The 21,252-nt window shown below is 32.6% G+C and overlaps 1 protein-coding gene across 2 annotated transcripts in view; it reads right to left on the reverse strand.

Moving 5' to 3' along the window:
* Positions 1-240: 240 nt before the first annotated feature.
* The window catches only part of LOC115455732, an 81,413-nt gene continuing 60,401 nt past the window's right edge, over positions 241-21,252 (reverse strand). Inside the window, exons 5-21 of one of the 2 annotated variants that reach the window (XM_030184402.2) lie at positions 14,317-14,426; positions 10,212-10,270; positions 9,031-9,215; positions 8,196-8,677; positions 7,988-8,088; positions 7,285-7,794; positions 6,819-7,112; positions 6,198-6,722; positions 5,784-5,992; positions 5,493-5,615; positions 5,023-5,280; positions 4,634-4,851; positions 4,040-4,232; positions 3,481-3,620; positions 3,194-3,309; positions 2,811-2,865; positions 241-2,436 (exon numbers count right to left, since the gene is read on the reverse strand). In XM_030184402.2, the coding sequence (XP_030040262.2) occupies positions 2,409-2,436; positions 2,811-2,865; positions 3,194-3,309; positions 3,481-3,620; positions 4,040-4,232; positions 4,634-4,851; positions 5,023-5,280; positions 5,493-5,615; positions 5,784-5,992; positions 6,198-6,722; positions 6,819-7,112; positions 7,285-7,794; positions 7,988-8,088; positions 8,196-8,677; positions 9,031-9,215; positions 10,212-10,270; positions 14,317-14,426 (3,606 nt within the window). In that variant the 3' untranslated portion in view covers positions 241-2,408. The remainder of the gene's footprint in view (positions 2,437-2,810; positions 2,866-3,193; positions 3,310-3,480; positions 3,621-4,039; positions 4,233-4,633; positions 4,852-5,022; positions 5,281-5,492; positions 5,616-5,783; positions 5,993-6,197; positions 6,723-6,818; positions 7,113-7,284; positions 7,795-7,987; positions 8,089-8,195; positions 8,678-9,030; positions 9,216-10,211; positions 10,271-14,316; positions 14,427-21,252) is intronic. The other variant, XM_030184403.2, reaches the window with a different exon arrangement.

The raw sequence follows: 21,252 nt of genomic DNA on the forward strand, positions 1-21,252 counted from the left end.
TCTGTGACGCAACTCGACCCAAGTGCTTTTCTGCATTTTAAGGAAACTTATTCAATAGTCAGATTGTAGAAAGACTTATTAACAATTAGTTGTCGACATTTATATAAGGTGGTTCAACAATATGAATATCATAAGTATTTATGACATTAGGTCTATTATTGTATGTGCATATTATATTGATCCAAAAATTTTATTCGTTTCACCATAAGACATACTTAAGTAATAGAAATAAAACGCTAGTTTAGGTAGTACACATTTATTTAAATTGATTATATGGAATTAATAGTCAAATTCTATTACAACACGGAGGTGAGCACTTATAGCAATCATTACAAGACAATTAATTTATGTTTGATGATTAAATAGTTCAAGACTTAGCCATATCTAGGTAGTTTGTTCTTATTACATTTTTCACGTTGTAAATGATTAAATCATGGGATCGATATGTTTGTATCTCGTATTAGAAAGCTCTAGTCTGCTTAGGTAGCTACTTAATTTGGATTACTAACTTAAACATCAATGAGATAAATAATTATGTATTAGATAAATAACATTACGTTCTTTAGCCACGGCAAATTTCATATCCAGTTTGAGTTTATGTAGATCTATTTTATTATATCTACAGTTACTTAATCCAATTTTAAACGTACATAAATCATTAAAAACAGTGAATGTTGACTCGTCACATAATATTATGATAAATTATTGCTACATTATCTAGAAGCGCGTCAAAGATTATTCTTGTACACGTAAATTTAATTAATGTTTCGTTATGTTTAACAATACAAGATAGCCCATGTGATAGTTCTTAATGTAGGGATAATTCATAATAATATCAATATTCTTTTGCAAATTTGCGACATTTATATTGAACTTATGTCGCCATTTCTATTTAAATTAATTTTACGCTTAGATTCCTGATCTCTGTATTACCAAATACAACGTTGTAAAAAAACCAATCAAGAGTTATTTACACGAACTATTTACATAAATACAAAATACAATAACATAATGAGACATAAATAATTATCGTGGTATAATTTAGCAGTAAGAAGGTACCTACTACTCTATGTTCATAGGTTACGGTAATATCCAAAATACTTCGTAGAGAATTTTTCTTAGTTAATATAATAGTGACTCATTAGCTTCTAAGGACATGATTATCAGGGAATTTTATTGCACTAATGCCAAAAATTTTCCTTATACCTACCCTGCCTCACATTATACATGGCAGGAAATTTACGCAAATACTTTTCTATTATTATTCATTATCTAATCAGACATTTTTTCGCAAGGATTTTTTAAGGAACCGACAACATTATACGTTATTATATTTATCACTCTCACAATGGAATAATAAAATGCAATTTCTCAAAATGCGTTTCTGTTATAATGATGATATTAAATAAATTGAATGGGAATATTTTAAAGACTATTTTATTTCTATCTGTATTATTACAATATTTAAAGAATACTAGACAACGTTATTTTATTGCTATTAGTATTAATTCGACAAATAATAAAAGAAAACGGAAATATTAAATGGATATTTCGAAAAAAATAAGTGAGTCTGTCGACACACGCAAATAGAATTTTCAAGTTACATTCATGTATTATTGTTATAAGTACATATAAATTTTAAAATATGAAAGCTGTTTATATTCCAATTTTCTCTTTGCAAATTATACCGGTGAGATATCTACATAGATATCATGTGTTATGACTATGACTAGTGCCTAAATTTTGTCAAATTACACTAATTGCATATTTTTTTTACTCTCTTACACATTTTATTACCTAACCATAAAAGTGCAAGAAAGATAGATTAACATTAGAATAAGAAGTCTGTATCTATCTGTGAGTATAATAAATAGTACCGTGTCCGGGGCGGTACACTAGTCTGTACATTATAAGAAAGTAAGTAAGACTTTGTATATATAATAAAACAGCAAAATCCAGTGTATTTGTAAATTAAAGAAAAATAATAAAGAAGAAAAAGACTGAGGGAGGAACAGTTAATAGAAAACAGATCAGCGTGTTTTAGATATTTTCTGTGTGTTTGTTACCGTACTCTTCCGAAACTAGTAAATGGACTTTCGCATAGTTTTTATATGCGGCCAGAATATAGCTATGCGCGCAATATAGGTTTTGTTCCTTCCAAATCCGATATCGGAAAAAATATAAAAGTTTAGGGTATTTACAATTTACTTTAAAACTTCTCAGGCTCCAATAGGTTTAGGTCCACGCACACGAATTGTGAGCACAGTTATATTAAATGATAGAAGAATGTAAAAATAAGTAATTTGCTACTGATAATGTGAGAGTGATTAAAAATATTAAATTCAATAGGTACCACATAATTAGATCATAATAATATAAGTAATTATCATTATATTTAATATGGTCCACTATCTGTGCTGGATCTCAGTAGTAGATCTGAAAAAAGAAATGCTTAATTAAATGCAAACATTATATTATTTATAAATAGCTTAGGTACTTACTACCTTTGTATTGTACAATGTGTGAAAGCCCTATTTATTACGTACCTAAATAAATATAAACATTAGATTATTTAGTATGATCGTTAGAGCTAGGAGTGTAATTCTTTGGAAGTTAGGTTTTGTGTTCTTAGCCTTTTCTAAGTCTGAATTATTTCCAGTAAAGGTGAACGAGGAAAGTGTAAAGATTCTCATGATGGAGTGTTAAACTGTTTTTTTTTGTGCAATGGTATGATTAGGAGTTGGCACAGTATAGTTTAATAAAAAGTAAAAAAGAATTATGGGTAAATCACCCAACAAATATATACTTACCCTGTATTGTTCTCACGGCCAGGCCACGACTGATGACCGTCGAGAGTCCTGTTCCCTGCAAATCAAATCGCATGCATTATAAAAAATAATTTGAGTTTTTAATATTCGAAAAAATGGTTGATTCGCTGAGCTAGATATATATACATTTCATATCAGCAGAGCACAGAAAAGAGCTGTAGCAGGAATTATAAAATATGATGAAGAAAAAAATTAGGTATGATCTTTTCCAAAAGATTTTATTACCAAAAGTGACCCGCAAGCCGTGCCAGAGGTAAAGAATATCGATGTCATAGACTTAAAGAAATTATCAACATCAATATTTTATTACATGATAATTTTTTGTAATGATACTGGTCGCATCTTATAAATAATGAAATGCTTACAGCTTTTCTTGTCGGAGATCCTGTTCTTCCTTCGCTCTCGGGTTATCGGCCGTCTCGCAGACATTGCTGATTTCACCAGGCTCTCAATGATTTCGTCATCAGCCGATAGGTCGCCACTGCAATATATAATAATGATTTATTACACACATTGAGATTTGATTATGGATTTGTCTAAAATAATTTGATAAATATTCCGAGAAATTTAAAAGAAGAATTCAAAGAAACTTTTAGACGGATACTATTGAATAAAATTATAATATATAAGGCAGGTTTGCTATTAAACGTACTTGACAAGCAATTTGTTAGTAGATATTTGAGACTTGCGTCTTCCTTCGGTAAGGCTGTCTGTGTCGGGGTCTGTCTTCAGAAGCTCCTTCAGTGCACTGTCTGCTGTATGGTCTCCATTCTTACTTGAGTAATTACCCATCTGAGGATATATAATATATGATTAGCTGACAACATGCAAAAAAAATATACCATCATCCGAATAAGTTTATTACCTAGTCTAATACAAAAATGATGAAGCAGATTTTAGAAAATGATCTCTTTCATATACTATATTATCAGGTACTTTACATTCAAAAACTTCATTAAATCTTGCAAATAAGGAACAATAAACACTGATGTTAAAAAGATATAAAGTTTTCGAGTTTGTTTGTAGGCGTAATCTGAATACCGAACCGAATGTGAAAATTGTTAAATTGATTCACTGATACAAACTACAGTGCCGCTGCTCTACTACATATATATGGCAGTGAACGAGATTTTTTTTATTGGATTACACATATAAAAATAATGTGACTAACAACTACTGTTTTTTTGCCATAGAGTTTCCTTCGAACTCACATCAATTATCATTTTTCCCCTAGTCTTGTTCCTCTCTCGGTGGTTGGCTCTCTTCTCTAACTGCTGCAGAACTCTCTCTCGCGTGGTGCGATACTCCAGAGCGAATTCTGCGATCACCTTCAGGAACTCTGAAGGCTTATTCTTTGAAATGTCAGCGGGAGGCACTCCCAGGTATAATAGGAACTTGCGGTATCTGCAACAAATAAACAACCATCTTCTACTATCTTTAATGTGTAATGATTACAAAAAGCCACCTGCTTTCGCATTTGCAATAAATATAAGTAAAGTTCGCTTTGCTCGTGAAAATGTATTGTGTACTGTTCAGTGTAGTGTTTTGTATTACAGCATAAAATATTTAATCTTATTTTAATTATACTTTACCATTCCGCGCATAAAATGCGGTAATCAAAGCACGAGATATCTAATTCATAAGCGCATCAGACGATAAAGTTCATAACCAATTTATAGTATTTTGATACCATTAATCACATTAAAATAATTGTTAAATTAATTACGTACGGCTAAGGATCAAAATAAGTGCTGTCAAATAATACTTGGGCGTTCTGATTCTATATCCTATTTTACATACATTACCTGCTCATCACCCTCTTTTTAATAACGGACAGTAATATAATTCTCTCAGCGGCATCGGTGACGAAATCGTTTATTTTCGTCTTGAATATTTGCGAGCCGTCGTGTTTGGCGATTCTTTTCATGTGATCCCAAGACGCTTTGCAATCGGCTTCCAGTTTGTTGAGATTGGTGCTCAGTACGTCGAAGTCTACTTTTGATGCCCGGATTACTGGACCGACCTATATAGATACATTAAGCATACAAATAGAGAACATGCTATTTATTTAAATATCTTCTGTAATTACAGTTTGATAGTAGATTTATCAAAATAGACTTCAAAATAATACGTAATATTATAAATAAATAATTACAAATCTAGATAGTTTATATTTCGAATAATAAATACTAACTTCACTGAAAAAGTCGGTGCTATCCGGGAACTTTTCTATGATCATTTCGCATATGTGATATAGGAGCGGATGTTTGTGAACTGTGTCCTTGACTTCCATGACTTTCGACAGGTATTCCAGCCTGAAACCCTTCACGTGGCTACCGTTCAGGAAGCTTCCCACAGACCTCAGGGTCGACAGGATCACTTTGAAAGTTTTGTTTACCTTCAAAAGCTCTATGCCTTGCTTTAAGTCCATCAGTGGTTCTGCTATGTCTTTCTGTAATTATTTTTATGTCGTCAGTTTGCTTAGTTGATTTATAACAAAATAATTAAAACAATGATCAACTTTTCCACATATAATATAAGTAAGCTATACAATAACATTCTTTAAAGTATTAGAAATAAGCAATTCATATTGAAATCTTTGTGGCTTGAGCATTGAGCAACTGCTAACAAGTATGAAATATATGTTGTTATAAATATTCTTACTTCTGAAGCATCAAAATCGAACTTGAAGGCCCAAAGCTTCAGACGCGACGACAATTCGTTTATAGATGCCAGTGTTAAAAGGAACTGTTCGGCGCTTCCGAGTGGCAGGTCTGGATTGGCATACTAAAACAATCACAATAATAAAAGTACTTATAATAAATAAAAGTAATATACAAAAATAAATAATAGGAATTACTGATTTAGTGATGCAGTATGTGATAAACTGTATTTTAAGTATATTTTTTCCTTGAACATTTCGGGCCATGGGAACATGCATATAGACTGATTTACCTGAGCTTCTTGAATTTTGATTTTTTCCTCTTCTGTAGGAAGCATGGTGAGAAGTTTTTCAACGACATCTCTTCCGATAACTGTCGCATCCATTTTCATGATGGCGGCCTTTATGGTCTGCGGGGTTGGTAGCTTCTTCATGGCAATGTTTATAGCGTTAGATCTCTTTGTATCAAGAATCAAGTTCCGTTTAGGTTCCATAAGTTTCTGCAAAAGATTGCACGCTTAGCAAATTGTAAAATTAATATACAATTAATTTCGTTAATGCAATATTAATAATTATTTTAATACTCACCTCCTATAGACGAGCAACAATTTGTCAATGCGAACGACGAAGTCATGAAAAGGAAAAAATATGTTAATACGCTATATGTAATTGTTTTGAATATTAAATTGAGAATATAGATGTACAAACCTTAATTATCAGATCGTTAGTTCTGGATTCAAATAGGTGTTCCAACATAGCTGTGTCCAAGCTAACATTAGGCAAATCATCCCATATGAAACCACCGACTTTAGTCCTGATCGGCGCGGGTACCGGGTTCTCTTGTATTTCTTTCCAAAACAGTTTCACTGTTTTCTTGTTTTTCTTTATGGTAGAGCTGTCAGAATCGTTTGATAGTTCAGACGATAAAGTATTTGGAGGAGGTGCAGGGGGATTTTTGGATAATGTAGGAAAACAGCCAGGCAGCGGCGGGGGAGCTGTGACTGGAGGAAATAATCCAGGAGGCGGAGGTGGTGGACCAAGAGCCGCATTGACAGTTGGTGATGACACATCGTCATCTGAATCAAATCGAAGATCAGAAAAATCGAGATCACACAAATGGAATTCTCTGTGCAGGCACCCTTTTTTTAATTCTTCCCAGTGCAGATCATTTTCTGATACTTTTATCTCGTGCACTTTTGGTGATTTCTCTATAGCTGGATTTTTAATTACTTCTGTAAAATAAAGAAATATACCGTTCAAGGACGGAGTTTAATAAACTGCTAGAGAATGCTCTATAGTTTTTTTTTCTCTACATTAGAAGTACATACCTTTTGATTGAGATTTAGCTAATTCTTCTTTGGCTTTAGACACTATTCCAGTCATCTCCGATACCCTTAATGGTTTATCTTCCGTGGTAGGGCTTACAGGACTGGTCAACCTCTGTGCTAGATCTTTGATACTATGCTCTCTATTGGCTATAATACCTCGATCGTCTTTGGTTTCTGGAGTTGTTTCTAGCTGTTTCTGTCGTATAACTGCTAAAGCATCCGCAGCACTAACGCTATGGCCAAGGGTCCCATTTTGAATCCTTTGTTTTAGTCCGGCTGTGTATTTTTGATTTCCTGTTATAAACAAGTATTCATCATTACTTTTATCAGATTCAAAAATCGTGATTCTATTTTTAAAAGCAGCATAACATAAATTGAATAATGAATGATTCAATAAGCAATTAAAAAACAATACGAAAGCGTGAAATGTAAACTTTCTAATTAGTGTGTTAGTAAATGAACAAACCATTCTTTAAAACATCAGCCAAATGCAGGTTCTTCTTTCCATTTAAATAGGAATCTTCTTCTTCTTGATGACCATTGACTCCAATGCTGTAGTGGTTGGTGCAATTATGATTACCAATATTGTTTGTGTAACTTTTAACTGGTGTGTAATTTCCATTGCAATTACCGTTGGTAGTAGTAAAGTTACCATTAGTGTTCGTGTAGTTGACGTTAGTCCCAGTAAAATTCCCATTAGTACTAGTATAAGTACCATTAGTACTAGAATAAGTCCCATTAGTACTTGTATAAGTACCATTAGAGAACATTCCATTATAGTTGCCATTGCTGTTCATCATTTCCTGCTGTTGTATAATGTGGTGTGCCTGCCTTGCGAATCTATCCCGTCGTCTTCGCAATGCTGTGCTTAATTCTTTATTTTCTTTGTTATCCATGATCGATGGTAGGAACTGAGATCGATGGTTATTTGAGATTTTAATTTCAGGTTCTGGATGAGTGATAACTGGTGGTTTTGCTGTTGTTAGTGAAAAGGGCACGATATTATTTCAAAACGTTTAATGAATTACTAAAAAATTATGTAAAAAATAAGATGGCAGAAGCATTAAAATTCAAAGGAATGATTTTCGTATGTTATCATGCAAAAAGAAAACAAATCTAAACATTCAAAAACAAACAAAAGAAGGTAAAGTTAATAAAGGTCCACTAACCTTTCTCCTTTATTTGATGTTTTTTTGATTTTCTTCTTTCGGATGTGTTTAAATTCAGACTTCTACGACGCACTGACGTGACAACAGATTCATCCAATTGTCTGAAATATTTTACGAAATATTATTGTTTTACATTAATTTACCTCGATAGTATTATTTAACCTATATTACAGATTAATCACAACAAATTTTAAATAATTGTACTTACTTAAGCGCAGTGCCACTCTCATCACCATCTTCATACAATAAGACGGCTTCGAAAATCTGCAACTGACGCAACAGGTCCAAATCCGTGCCTTGCTTCGACATGTATAACTGGATGATGTCGTCCATACCCTGGTCTTGCAGAGCGTCCACTTGGTCATAATACGTGTCCCTATCCGGTACATTATTCAGACATCTGTTTATGAGTGTTGTAGCATATATTAAGAGTTCAGTATCTGATGCATCAAAGTCTTGTAGTATCTTCATAACATTGTACCAAGATTGTCGGCCATTAGCACCGTCTACGGCGACAATGGCATCTATGAGTAGAAGGCAATTCTTTTCTGTGTATTCGACGAACACTAGAAGCAACTTGAGAGCAGTTTTGACTACGTGTCTGAATTTGCTTGAGATTAGAGAGTACAGCCATTGGATGCAGCGTTTGTGGCCCATGACGCCGTGCATTCCGTCAACGTAAAGAAGAATCTGCGACAAATAGAAAAAGAAATACTAATGAAGGTTTTTATAAAGCACGTTATAAATAGTATTTTTGAATTTTTACTACTTTTTTCTTCAATGGCAGAGCGCTGTATATGTTTGTTCTATTTTTTTTATCAGCTCGACGGCGCTCTACTTAAATGTTAAATATTGTGTAAAAAGTAATTGATCTACAATAGTGCCTAAAAATCAAAATAACATTTATAGTGTCATCATAATTGTTATTACTTATTAGCTTTACATTAAGTAATAACACTTGGCACATCCGTACTTAATATAGCCTTCATGTACCTACGTCTGGCACTAAACGATTTAAAAAAAAAGTTATTTTCTTGTCTTACCTGTCCAAGGGCCCTGAGAATGTAGTCCAAGTAGTTATGGTCGGCCATACTGCTGACTTGCATGAGGCAGTCCAGGCCTTTGTTAGCCACAAACTCATGCACCAAGTCCTTGTCTGATTGTAGTATTTGTTTGAGGGAAAAGAGAGCCCTTCGAAGTTCGCGCCCTTGGGAGTGTAACAGCCGTTCTGAAAATGATAATTATGAATTAAAAATACAGGTTAGCGTTAATCACACTGTTTTAGTGATTCAACAAATGTATCTTTTAATAGGTTATTATAAAAAATAATTCCTTTATCTCATATCGAAACATTTGAATTATTCAAAAAGATAAAGGAATCATTAATTAAATAAAATTTGACAATAAATGAACTAACTGAAAATTGTATTGTGTTTTTGCATTACCAAAACAAAACACAATTATGGGTGATGAGCCATATTGGGAATCTTCGGCACATTACCCTATAATTTATTAATTGAATTTTATTTCTATTTCTGTAAAGGAATTAAGAAATTCAACTTTTCTGCAGCGAGTAAGGGTGAAATTTTTCGAAAGGCAACCCGACACTAAAAATAGCAATAATATGTTTTTAAAAGACTGAAATCTATTTTGAATTATAGTTTAAATGTTAACATAAACTATTGCGACTATAAACGCTACTAGGATTTGTAATTAATATCTAAACAAGAAATAAACAAAGTCACTTCATAATAGTCGTTTTTCTATTTACACTCCGCTTTAGCCAGAAATATATATCGGAAAGAACTATTGAAATATCTAGGCACATACTTTATTCTTATAGTATTAGAACCTAAGGCTCTACCTACACCTTTTCTATTTATATAATTGTTATAATAAAATACGTAAGTGCGCCTTAAAATTATCCCACATATATCACTCTCAAAGCGTAACTTTGAACACATAGTTTCCATTATTATTATTAATCCGTTAGGTAATAATCGATGTATTGTTAGGTAATAATATGAAACAACATCCCAAAAATTTACTAACATCTTAGATCAATAATTAAATATATTTTTTTACATTAATTTTGTTGAAGTAAATTATTTGTTCATTAATAATTTCATTTATTTATATAGTATGCTTGTATATATTATAAAAGGGAAGCCGGCGAGAATCGGGTTGTATGGACCCTTCGCCCCTGATGCAGTAGTCAACTTACCGATAATAGCGTGGACTCGTACGGACAACTGCGTTCGTAGGACGAGAGCATTTTTGCGACTGTAACAAATAAAATAAAAATTAAGGGTAATGTAAAATATATACTATAAGAAGTTGTTTCATGGATTAAAATATTGAACGTATGAACTAAATTAATTTAGTCTACAATTATACATCGTTTAATTTAGCTAATAATTATTACTGTTCCCTGGCTGGTTATATAAAATTGTATTTAGAATAACAATCGATTGGTCAATTACACCAGGATATCTTTATTTGGGCTAGATGGATGTAATCGACATATCAAGTTTTGGAGGAAATCAGTTGCACTTAGAATGTATATGAGATTGGAGAATTAAGTTTTAAGAAACGTTTTAACTTATTGGTAAACATACTTGCGGTGTTTCTGCACAAATATTTGAAACCTTATTTTGTGCAATAAATTTTAGACACACACGCTATTTTGGTTTTAAATTAGATATACAATTTTATGACATAGGGAATGAGTAGATTAAAAAAATACGATTCAGTTACAATAATAAGTAAAACCTCGTTTTCGTAATCGTTCGTTTCGTAATAATCCACAAAACAGTGTTAAAAATACAAAAAATAACTGTCTTATTAATATATTTAGCATTCCTTTAATACAATACATATTGAATAAACGTAATAGATATTTTATAGCATTTGTTTAAAATGTTATTTAGATAATTATTACTAACTCGGATATTGTTTTTTTTTTAAGTTCGCTTATTCATAAGATTTTTGTGAGGAAGTCGTTAAGGACTAACAATTCCAGAAATCATATTCTTAAGTCATCGTGTAACTTAGTATATATTACAACACACATAATACCTACACTTGGCCGTATGAACTTATGTACTACAAATTACAAAAAAATCTACATAACCGAACTGCGACGTATATAACCAAACCACTGCCTAACTCACTCATCCACTTCCAACTCCTCAGCATCGTGGAACTCCACATCATCGGATAAGCACTCGTCGGAATCCAGGTTTGTGTCTGCGACACGCTCGGTGTCCTCGTCGTCGGCAAGGCCGGAGTCCACGGAAGCGATGCGTAGCAGCTCGCGCGAGACCCTCCCGACCTCTCTGCTAGAGGTACACCGTGTGAAGTTTTCGTCTCCCATCCCATTGCGATCCATTTTCCCCTCCATGTATATACAGGGCGTTGCGAATTATTGATTGCTTTATTGTAGATAAACTGATTTTATAAAATACAAATAAGTTGAATTCACTTAATGTTGCCAATAATCATCATAATTTAAATTATTGATTTAATTGAATTATGTTTATTTGTTATAATTACTTATGTTTGTATAATTTATTCACATACACTCTCGAGGGATAATGAAATGTTAAACTATAAATACAAGAGTTTACTATGGCGCCTGTGCTTCGTTGCGCAGTCGGTCAGAGACTGTGGCGGCGATGAGCTCAATTGAACGAGTTTTATAATAATTACTCAAAAAAATACTAAAATTATTTTACGAACTCAAAGAAAACTGCGTTACGCGAAAAATCCGAACATTATAACAAGCAGCCCGTGTAACAAATGCGCGGTATAAGTTCATTGTTTAAGTGTGTTTGCACTTTTTGTCACGAGTTAGTCTTCGTACCGATTGTAACTTGCACCAAAAAACCTCTTATTACGCAGAACACTCACGGTTTCGCTCGTGTATATAGATTTTCATACTTTCCACACTATATTATAAAATAAGTCGCTTTACTACGAAATCGCAGAACAGACAGGCACGTATTGGAATGATTAAAAGGGTACCGCATGAGAAACCGCGAGCCCAGATATTTTACCCGGTTACCAGTGTAACAGTAACCCAAATAAATTTACATGAGTCTAATTCGGCTCTGATCTATTTTAGAACTGTTGGAAAATGGTGCGACGACCTTTCCAGCCTTATTCCAGCTGCGAGACGAGCCCTAATCATGGCAAACAAATAAATAAAAACACTCGTTTCCTGGAATTTTGTTAAAATGATGCAAAATATTTATTAACCTTATTTTACAATTCCATATTTAATAACAAAGTTTTTAGTACAAAATATTATGTTATTTCAAAAGACAAACCACGCTATATGTTTATTTCTGGGTAAGTGTAACGCCCAAAAATTAGATGCAGGTGGCGTCAGTATGTTTTGAAGCCTATTATAAAGTTCCAACATGAAAATAAAAAATCATATTGTTTTACGCATAAAAGTCTGGTATTAAAACAAACTAGTAAACAATACTGTGCAAGAAGCAGTTGATAATAGTTTTCTTGGAGTATTTGATTCCTGCTGCAAACGTTACCTTACCGCGCAACTGCAGTGTTGGTGCGTCAATCATCATAAAATCCAATAATCCTCGGTCCCCTTCTTTATTCACTATATTAACTTTAGAAGTACTTGTTGTGAGTTATATACTGTAAAAACGTGCCTAAATTCTCTATAATATCTTAAAATTGTACATTACTTAACCCTAATTGACACATTTAAGTATTTCAGGATTTTTTAAAACAAGGCTGATCGATACAATAAGTCTGTTTAAACTGAAGTTTATTAATATAACTCAATTTACTTAGTATGATGAACCTTTCAACATTGAAATTTTCGTGTTTTTAATAATTTCATAAAGAGGTAGGTGTTAAACTTTACTCCTGTGCTTGGTATAGAAAAAATAATTAAAGTATGTAGTTTCGTAGAATCAGTTTCATAGTACTCAGATATAATTTTGAAATTACTTATTAAAAATATAACGGCGAATTTCTGATCATTTGTGTATTGTAAATAGAATATTTTCACCGTCCAGTTAAGTATGTATTTAAAGATCTTGGTGTTTCAATAACCACACTATAATTATTGAAATAAAACTATTTTTAAATTTTATCGCAGTATTTTATATTATAATTTTCTCCCGACGTTTCGGAGACTGCATCCTTCGTGGTCACGGGGCGGACTGAGCTGTTAGTCATCCGAAAAGTTAAAGTTATAATATCTAAGTATCTAGGTATATTTTACAATTATAAATTTTTTTTTGCTGTTGACGGTCCGATCTACGCAGAATGAGCTCACAGTGCCTTGATGTCTGGTAAAAAATAATTAAATGAATTGTCATGAAATAAACGTGGTATTGAATTAATTCATCAGTCACAGGGCGTCTACTGCTGAAGAAAGGTCCTCGTCTAAGGTTTGCAGACTTACCTGTTTGTAAACCTGCAGTATCCAGCGACATCCTGCGACCTTACTTATTTTCTGACTATTCGAAAAAAGTTTTATCGTGATCTATAGTCAAATCAAATTGATACTAGTTTTGCTTAATATAAAGCATGGCCCCGCTTGTGTAGTACATAATTTTTTTTAGCATAAAAATAGCCTACGTCCCTATTTAAAGTTTACGTACAAAATTCATATTTTTTTTTTTTATTGAAATTGGTTTAACTTTAAAAGCGGAACAGACAGATGAGTTATTTTTTCATTAATAATATTATAGATGGTAGGGAGCACGGGAAGTGCTGCCTAACTACTAACAAGAGTGGGGTCCTTGAACCCCTGACGCCAGATTTGTTTAAATCGTTCCGTAATATGATTTGCGTCCTGCAGTTGTGATTGCCTGTTACTTGCGGATGTGATTACGTTGTTTGTGTAAACATGGCACGCTTTTTGCGTTTTAAAATGAGTTTTATTGCTTTGAATTGGATTTGTATTTAGGAATTATCAATTTTAAAAATATATTTTTTTGTACTAGGTACATTTTCTCTACGTGACACGTCACGATACATTCAGTTATACAAATATTATTTGAATCGTTATGCAATATGCATTCCACCCATACAACGGATCCTTCAGTTAACATCTTGAGACTGCTGCTATAGTACTAGAGGGGATAAAATATAACAATAGCGAGAAATAATATAGAGATGGTTTGGAACGGGGATACATTTTGACTTGGGCTGTATTTTCATCCCATTTCTAGATAACAGACATAACATACTAGGTATACAGGGCGAAGAAAATAGATTGGTGAAGTACAATAATGTAAAGAAAATCATGTAATTAATTAGACAATAAACTGTAAAATGATACATACTTGTCTTGGAGCCCTTCCAATTCTTCATCTTGTTCTCCGAGCGTAGAGTCCAAGTCGAGATAGGGCCCGTAGTCGCCGTCTTTAAATACCTGCAGCGTCGCATCGTCCAACTGTAACAAATAACTTCATTAAAACATCCAGACTGTGTGTAAAATATTTAAATGCATCCAATCAAGTAATTTGATAGTACCAGTACAAAAACTAGCAGGATTTGAAACCAGAAGAGGATCGTTATGAATTATCTACATAATTGTTTCTGAATTCCTTTGAAATGTATTTCCAATCAGTGCTGCTGTTTTTTTATTGATTGGGTGATTTCATTACTACGTTTTTATAATGTTTCGTACTTTGATTATAGTGCCATCTATGGTGGCTTTACAATACGATATATAATTTTATCTCCATGGCGATTCCAGTTGTGAACGGTTATTGAGCATAGATGGCGCTGTAAAACATTTTTTTATTCTGAGTGCAGAATACAGTAAGTATTAGTTATTACTAAGTAATGTCAAATTGGAGGACTACCTTCGAACACTGGTGCGACAGCCATTGCGCTTGTGGGATAATAAATTGTATTGTTTTAAGATTTAAATAGTAGGTATAAAACTGTAACGTATGTTTTGACAATCTTTTTTTGGCCCCGACTATATTTTTTTGACCTTAGGATTAGGTTCCGTGGGTACGGAACCCCCTCCCTCTCCTAATTCCAGGTCTGACTCCCTAGATCCCAATAATTATATTTACTAGTAGGCATAACTAGTACGGGGAAGCTGCTTATTTAGGTAACAAGTTCTTTTTTTTAAATTATAACCATTTGGATCTAAGAAGTGGCACATAATTCCAAAACATGATTAAAATGGCAATAAAACTAAAAGTGCTTAGATATATACCTAGGTATGCTCTATAGTTTTTAAGTACGTAATTGCATAGAGCAGTAAGTCACTGGTATAATAATATTGAACGTAACATGTCTAGGTTATTGACAAAATCATAATCATAATTACAAAGTTTTTCACACTTCCCGCGCTATTCTCATGACTCAGATGATGTGCTCACATAGAATAACGGGTTCTTCAAACTTTTATAACATGCATAAATCATTATAAAAGAAAAAAACCTTATACGCTTTAAAAGACATGTACAATTTAAGTTCGTGCTTATAAATATAGTCCTGTTAAAAGTTAAATTTAATTCTCATTTAGAGTGATCAGGTAGTATATATTACATTGATCCATTTTGTAATGGATTCTTAGAATTCTGAACTACAGAAATTATTAGTCCTAAGTCTAAATGTGTAATGTGTCACCACGCATCTGTCGCGAGATCCACGTGTCATCTTGGCTCACAGCCAAGATATTTAATACCAGGTACGTGCTGGAAAATGGAACGGGGAATGAAAATAGTCGCTTTCTTGTGACCCTTCGCATAGGTACCAAGTAGATTACAAATTGAGTGGTGGAAAAGGACCACCCAGGTCCTTATCGCGTTAAAGCGGATACAAGTAGACAGCGGCTCGGCCGGTGGTCCCGGATATAACGTTTTTATAAACATAGTAGTGCAGATAATTTTACGCATACACTGTTTCAACTGAATTACATTTTCTCTCTAAATTAAGCCAGTATGTTGCCTATAGCGCTTTTGATATAGCATAAATAGTAGAGCTGAAATACTTCAGAGATTTTTCGAAGTATTTATAATATATATCACAATGTTTTGTTTTTTTCCTTTTTTAAAGTAAGAAAAAGCTTTATGATTTTAATATTCTACTACAAAACCAACAATAAACTGCATAAAACTTTGTTGTTCAGGAGCAGGTGACTGAACATCGCAATCGTTACAAACAACCCACGCTGGTTTGAAACAAATGACGTGGCTCGGGTGTCGAAACAAGGCGAATTTAACGAAACAATTCAACTTGTAAGTTGTTTTATTAGTTTTATTTTTGGAATGTAAATAAACGTCTTTAATTTTACAAATAATATTGTGTTCATGTGTTGTTATCCATACACAGGCACAGTGTGATTATACAATAGAATTATTTATCTTCGTCAAAAATAACAGAAAAATGCAAACATTAATTGTATATTAATTAGTAAAACAAAGGATATTACATTATAGTCTTCACTCACTTAGTAACTGTTTGTTTTGCCACGATAAACAAAGGATAATTAAATGAAGATTATAGTAACGATTATTGATAAGGAACAATAATATTTGTTGTCGTTCAAAAACCCGAGTATTTATATAAAATTAATCTCTGATTTGTTTTGATATTATTGATAATGTTTTTGTATGTCTACGGCCTGCATTTGATTACTGCATAATGTAGGGCAGATGGTAATTTTGGTCACTGTATCAAGGTAAAGTCATCGACAAAATGACAATCAATAACACGTATTTATACGTAGGGACATAATAGATAATATTAAAACTGCCCAATTTTCAAATGGTATTAATTTTAAAGTAATGTAATGGGATTTTTTGAGTGATATTAATTGAATTTTTTTCATAGTTTCTCCTAAAGTGCTGGGTTATAGACTCTAGACGAGGTATCATTTCGTATGGGTTTTAATACCACCATTTGCACAGGAATAGATTTCCGAAGGGTACCAAGACCTATCTGCAGCATGCTCAATAAAGTTAATAAGGACAGATTCAAGACCAATTCGTTCTGAGATTCACGAACATTTCACTAATACGTTTGAATTTTACTAATAAAAATATTTACAATATAAATATGCCTATCATACAAACTGATATGAAAGCTACGTTTATTTTTATTACTTATGTTTGTGTGCGACGATTTTTCTATAAGCTGAGTTAATATGATTTTATTTGTATGTGCGGAGATTGACTATATCAATATTAGCAGAGGACGTTAGCAGCCTAGTGGGCAGTTCAAACAACAACTTGTTAAATACGTAATAATGTGATGTCACTGTTATTAAAAACCTTGCCAAGAGAGGTTCTAATGTCATTTCTGAGTTCAGTAGAGGGAAATTGAGATGGAAAATGGTAACGCACAGGATGTAAGAGCATTGTTATTAATTTATCAATTTCAATTATTGTTTTATAATTCGTTTTTGTTAATAAATTATTAATATAGTTTGATTATTATACCTAAGAGAAATACATAAATTAGTTTTTAGGTCTTTTAGCTGTTGTAAATAAATATCTTGAATTTATGTATGGATCGTATTTTAAAACTAAAGATTAAATTTGAATAAGTTGAAACGGTTTGTAAACGTTTTCAGCAGTGAACTCTAAATGTTCTAACGTGTCGAAGCTGATGTCATGCGAGTCTAGCTAAGGACAACTTACTGAATAGAATATATCTTCATAGAAATCAAACTTCCTGGAACTAAATCGGAATCTATAAAGATCGTATTCTTTTTGATCTATTAACACGGAAAGTAACATCGGTATGCACCACAACAATAATCTGTTTGTTCGTATTTTTGCCAGTTTAATTTATTATACGCTGTTTTGATCAATTTTAATTTGTTCTCTTTTTTTAGTTTTAGGTGCTGCGCTGTAAGAATTCATTGCATTATTTTTTTCCTTGATTATTATGTAGAAACATATATGTTAGCTAGGACAGCCCTACAGTATTTATTTTTAACCCATTTTTAATTCACAAATAAACAGCCTTTTTTTAACCTATATGTTATATACTCAATCTCAATTATTCTAGTTTGTATTTTGTTTAGTAGTGTTGTTATTTTAGCTTATTAAAATTACTTTATAATTTATATTATCGCATTTTATTAAACAAAAATGGAAATGTGTGTATATGAAACAATAAATTGTTAACGGTTAATTAATAAAAGTGCTAGTTCCGCTCAGCCGTATTAATAACATAAACCATATAAATGCTACATAAAGATTTTTGAATAAAATGGGTTTTTCAGATATATGGTCACTGTTTTTCATATATACATGACGGAAACTTTATTGCATTATAGTACCGTTGCAAAGCATCGATTTTGAAACCCATTAATGTCATAAGAGGGCCGCACGCTACCATCACATTTTTTATTCGATGCGCTTCGGACCCTGGGATTTTATTTAAATACATTAAATTAACTATTAATTAATAATCATATTCTTTGTTAGCATAATCTCGTTTAAATTAAATACATGTCTAATATACTGTTTGGTCGATATATTGCTAGAGGACTAACATAAAATATACGGAAAATATATAGCAGGATTTTTATTCTGAAAAAAAAAAGTATGGACGTCTATTTCTGCCGCCGACCAATAGTGTGTAGTCACTGTTGTGTTCCGGTTGGAAGGACATTGTAGCCAGTGTAACTACTGGATATAAGACTTAACATCTCATGTCTCAGGATGGCGAGCGCAGTGGAATACTAAACAATACGTTATAATTCAAGGTGTTGAATGCTGTTTGTGCTGTTTGTGGGTGTGTTCGTATCGTTTACCACCAGACGAACGGCAAGCTCGTCTCCACATTCAAAGTAGGCTTTTAAGCATATATATAACAATTTTTAATTACCCTATTATTTCAGTGACATGCTCATGCCTAAAACAGATAATGTTCAGCAACGAGTGAAAGCCGCAGGAACGTATTAAGAATAACTCGTTGGAGGGTTAACCAGTAGCGTCACTTAAGGTGAACACTTTCTTCGAACTGTGCTTTTACCAGCACTGATATCTCAAGACGACCATTTTTAAATAAATATATAATAACAATATTATTATGATCGTTGATGTTTTATAATATGTACCTATTTTGTCTATAAAAAACTCTAATCTAATCAACCATCTCTAACCAACGCATTTTTAATACTTAGCTATTAGAAGTGCGTTGGTGCGTTGGTAACTGAACTTAATATATCTTAATTATAAGTGATCACTTATAATTAAGATATATTAAGTTTATTTACCAAATTATAAATTAGTAGTGAATCATTGTTTTTTATTGAAAACACCAATTAAATTGACAAACATGCTTATGACAGACGAATCGTTGGATTTACGAGAGGGCATTGCGCTAATTATTGAAGTATTACTGCGGGATTACGTCATAATCCTCACCTGAGATAGGTGCCACTAGAAATATTTAGAACGTATAATTTTAGCTAAACACGATGAGTAACCTGGCATTTGTTAACTATTATATTAATGACACTGCCCTAATGTAACCGAGACTTGCTTCCGAGTACCTCCCAGAGGCCTTATTCTCTATCCCGCACGTTATTTTGACAGTGCGTAACAAGCACTTAACACAACGCATCATGTTTAGGACTATAGAAATTTGGCTTACAGAATACCATTCCACGCACATTTCTCTAAGATAACATGACACGGCCGCGTATTTTACACTATCATATAGAATAAGGGCCCTGTTGGCTCATTTTTTATACTCATTAATCTATATGTAACAATTTCAATTAAATATTATCAACATTCATGTCAGTTTTAGATTTGTTCAAAGTAACAAATTAATTTAATGTTTATAATTTATCGTCATATAGTTGTAACCATGTGTGGGCTGGAGGAGGGGTGGGGATAGGGGGCCTTGAAAATCTTGTAAATAATGTGTACATTAAAATATGAATGTGAATAGGACGTCCGACGTTAGTATTAGTTTAATGCTATTTATATTTATATTAGGTTAAGTGTTTTTATACCAACAAAGTTTTTCATATTTGATTTCTATTATTATTCTTAGAAACTATAATTAAAAAGCACAGATTGTAAACATTTTTTCAAATATTATAAAGTTAGTTTTCAATATGCTTCATCCAATTATCTATTTGAGTTTTATGGAATGTATATTTTATACTTCTGTTTGAAATGCTACTTTCAATCGTGATGTAACACTTAAATTTTCAAGACACACACATCAGGTTAATTCCGCACTTTGATGTAACTATCAAACACAACACATTCAATCTAATGAACAAATTAGTTTTATTGTTATTTTTAATACATGTGCATAAACTTATTTATTATTACCACAGGTAAATAGTAGATATACTAAATCACACTTATTACACCTATCATACGATAAAACGAAGCAAAATGAACAAAGAGAGAAGCCATATGAAGACGATTTAAAGGAACTGTTATCATTTTATTATAGTATTTATCATCTTTTTTTACGAATATAAATGCAAAAGTATGTTTAGATGTTTGGATGTTTGTTACAATTAAACACGGAAACGGCTCAACGAATTTGAATGAAAATTGGCACACGGATACGCCATGTCGTAGATTAACAAATAGGCTTATACCTATTTATCCCGGTAATTTTGAATAAAATGAAATTTAGTACTCTGATTTCTTAAATAGATGTCACTAGCGTCGTACAGATTGTTAAAAATCGCTACAATGATTCAGGGACAGGGACTTTTGGTGCGAGAAAAGATCTTCACGCGTTCGGAGTCGCGAGCAACAACTAGTGTCTTGATAATGTACGTAATGTAAAATGTTTTTTTTTTGAAGATTTGGATAAAATCTGGCACTCTTATAAACTTGGTTTGTTATCTATATTCTATACTATTATATAAAGCTAAAGAGTCTGTTTGTTTGTTTAGACGCGATAATCTCAGAAACTACTCGTTCTATTTGAAAAATTCTATTAAGGTTGATAGCCTATTTATCGAAGAAGACTACAAGCTATATAACATCACGCTGTGACTAATAGGAGCGGAGCATGAATAAAAAATGTTGGAAAAACGAAGAAAATTTATTCCGTTTAAGAGCTTCCGTTGTGTGTGCAGCGTTATCGGTTAGAGTTATGCAAAAATCACGTTCGACTAAATTATTTGTTGTTAAAAGATCGCAAAATATATTATAAAACACAGTCGTCCGCCGCATCTGTCTGCGTGTATGAAGGCGATAGGCCAAAAACTGCCTAACGGATTTAGATGACATTTTGTATCGATGTAGTTTGAGACCTGGAAA

Source organism: Manduca sexta, chromosome 27, assembly GCF_014839805.1.
Source record: "Manduca sexta isolate Smith_Timp_Sample1 chromosome 27, JHU_Msex_v1.0, whole genome shotgun sequence".
NCBI lineage: Eukaryota > Metazoa > Arthropoda > Insecta > Lepidoptera > Sphingidae > Manduca > Manduca sexta.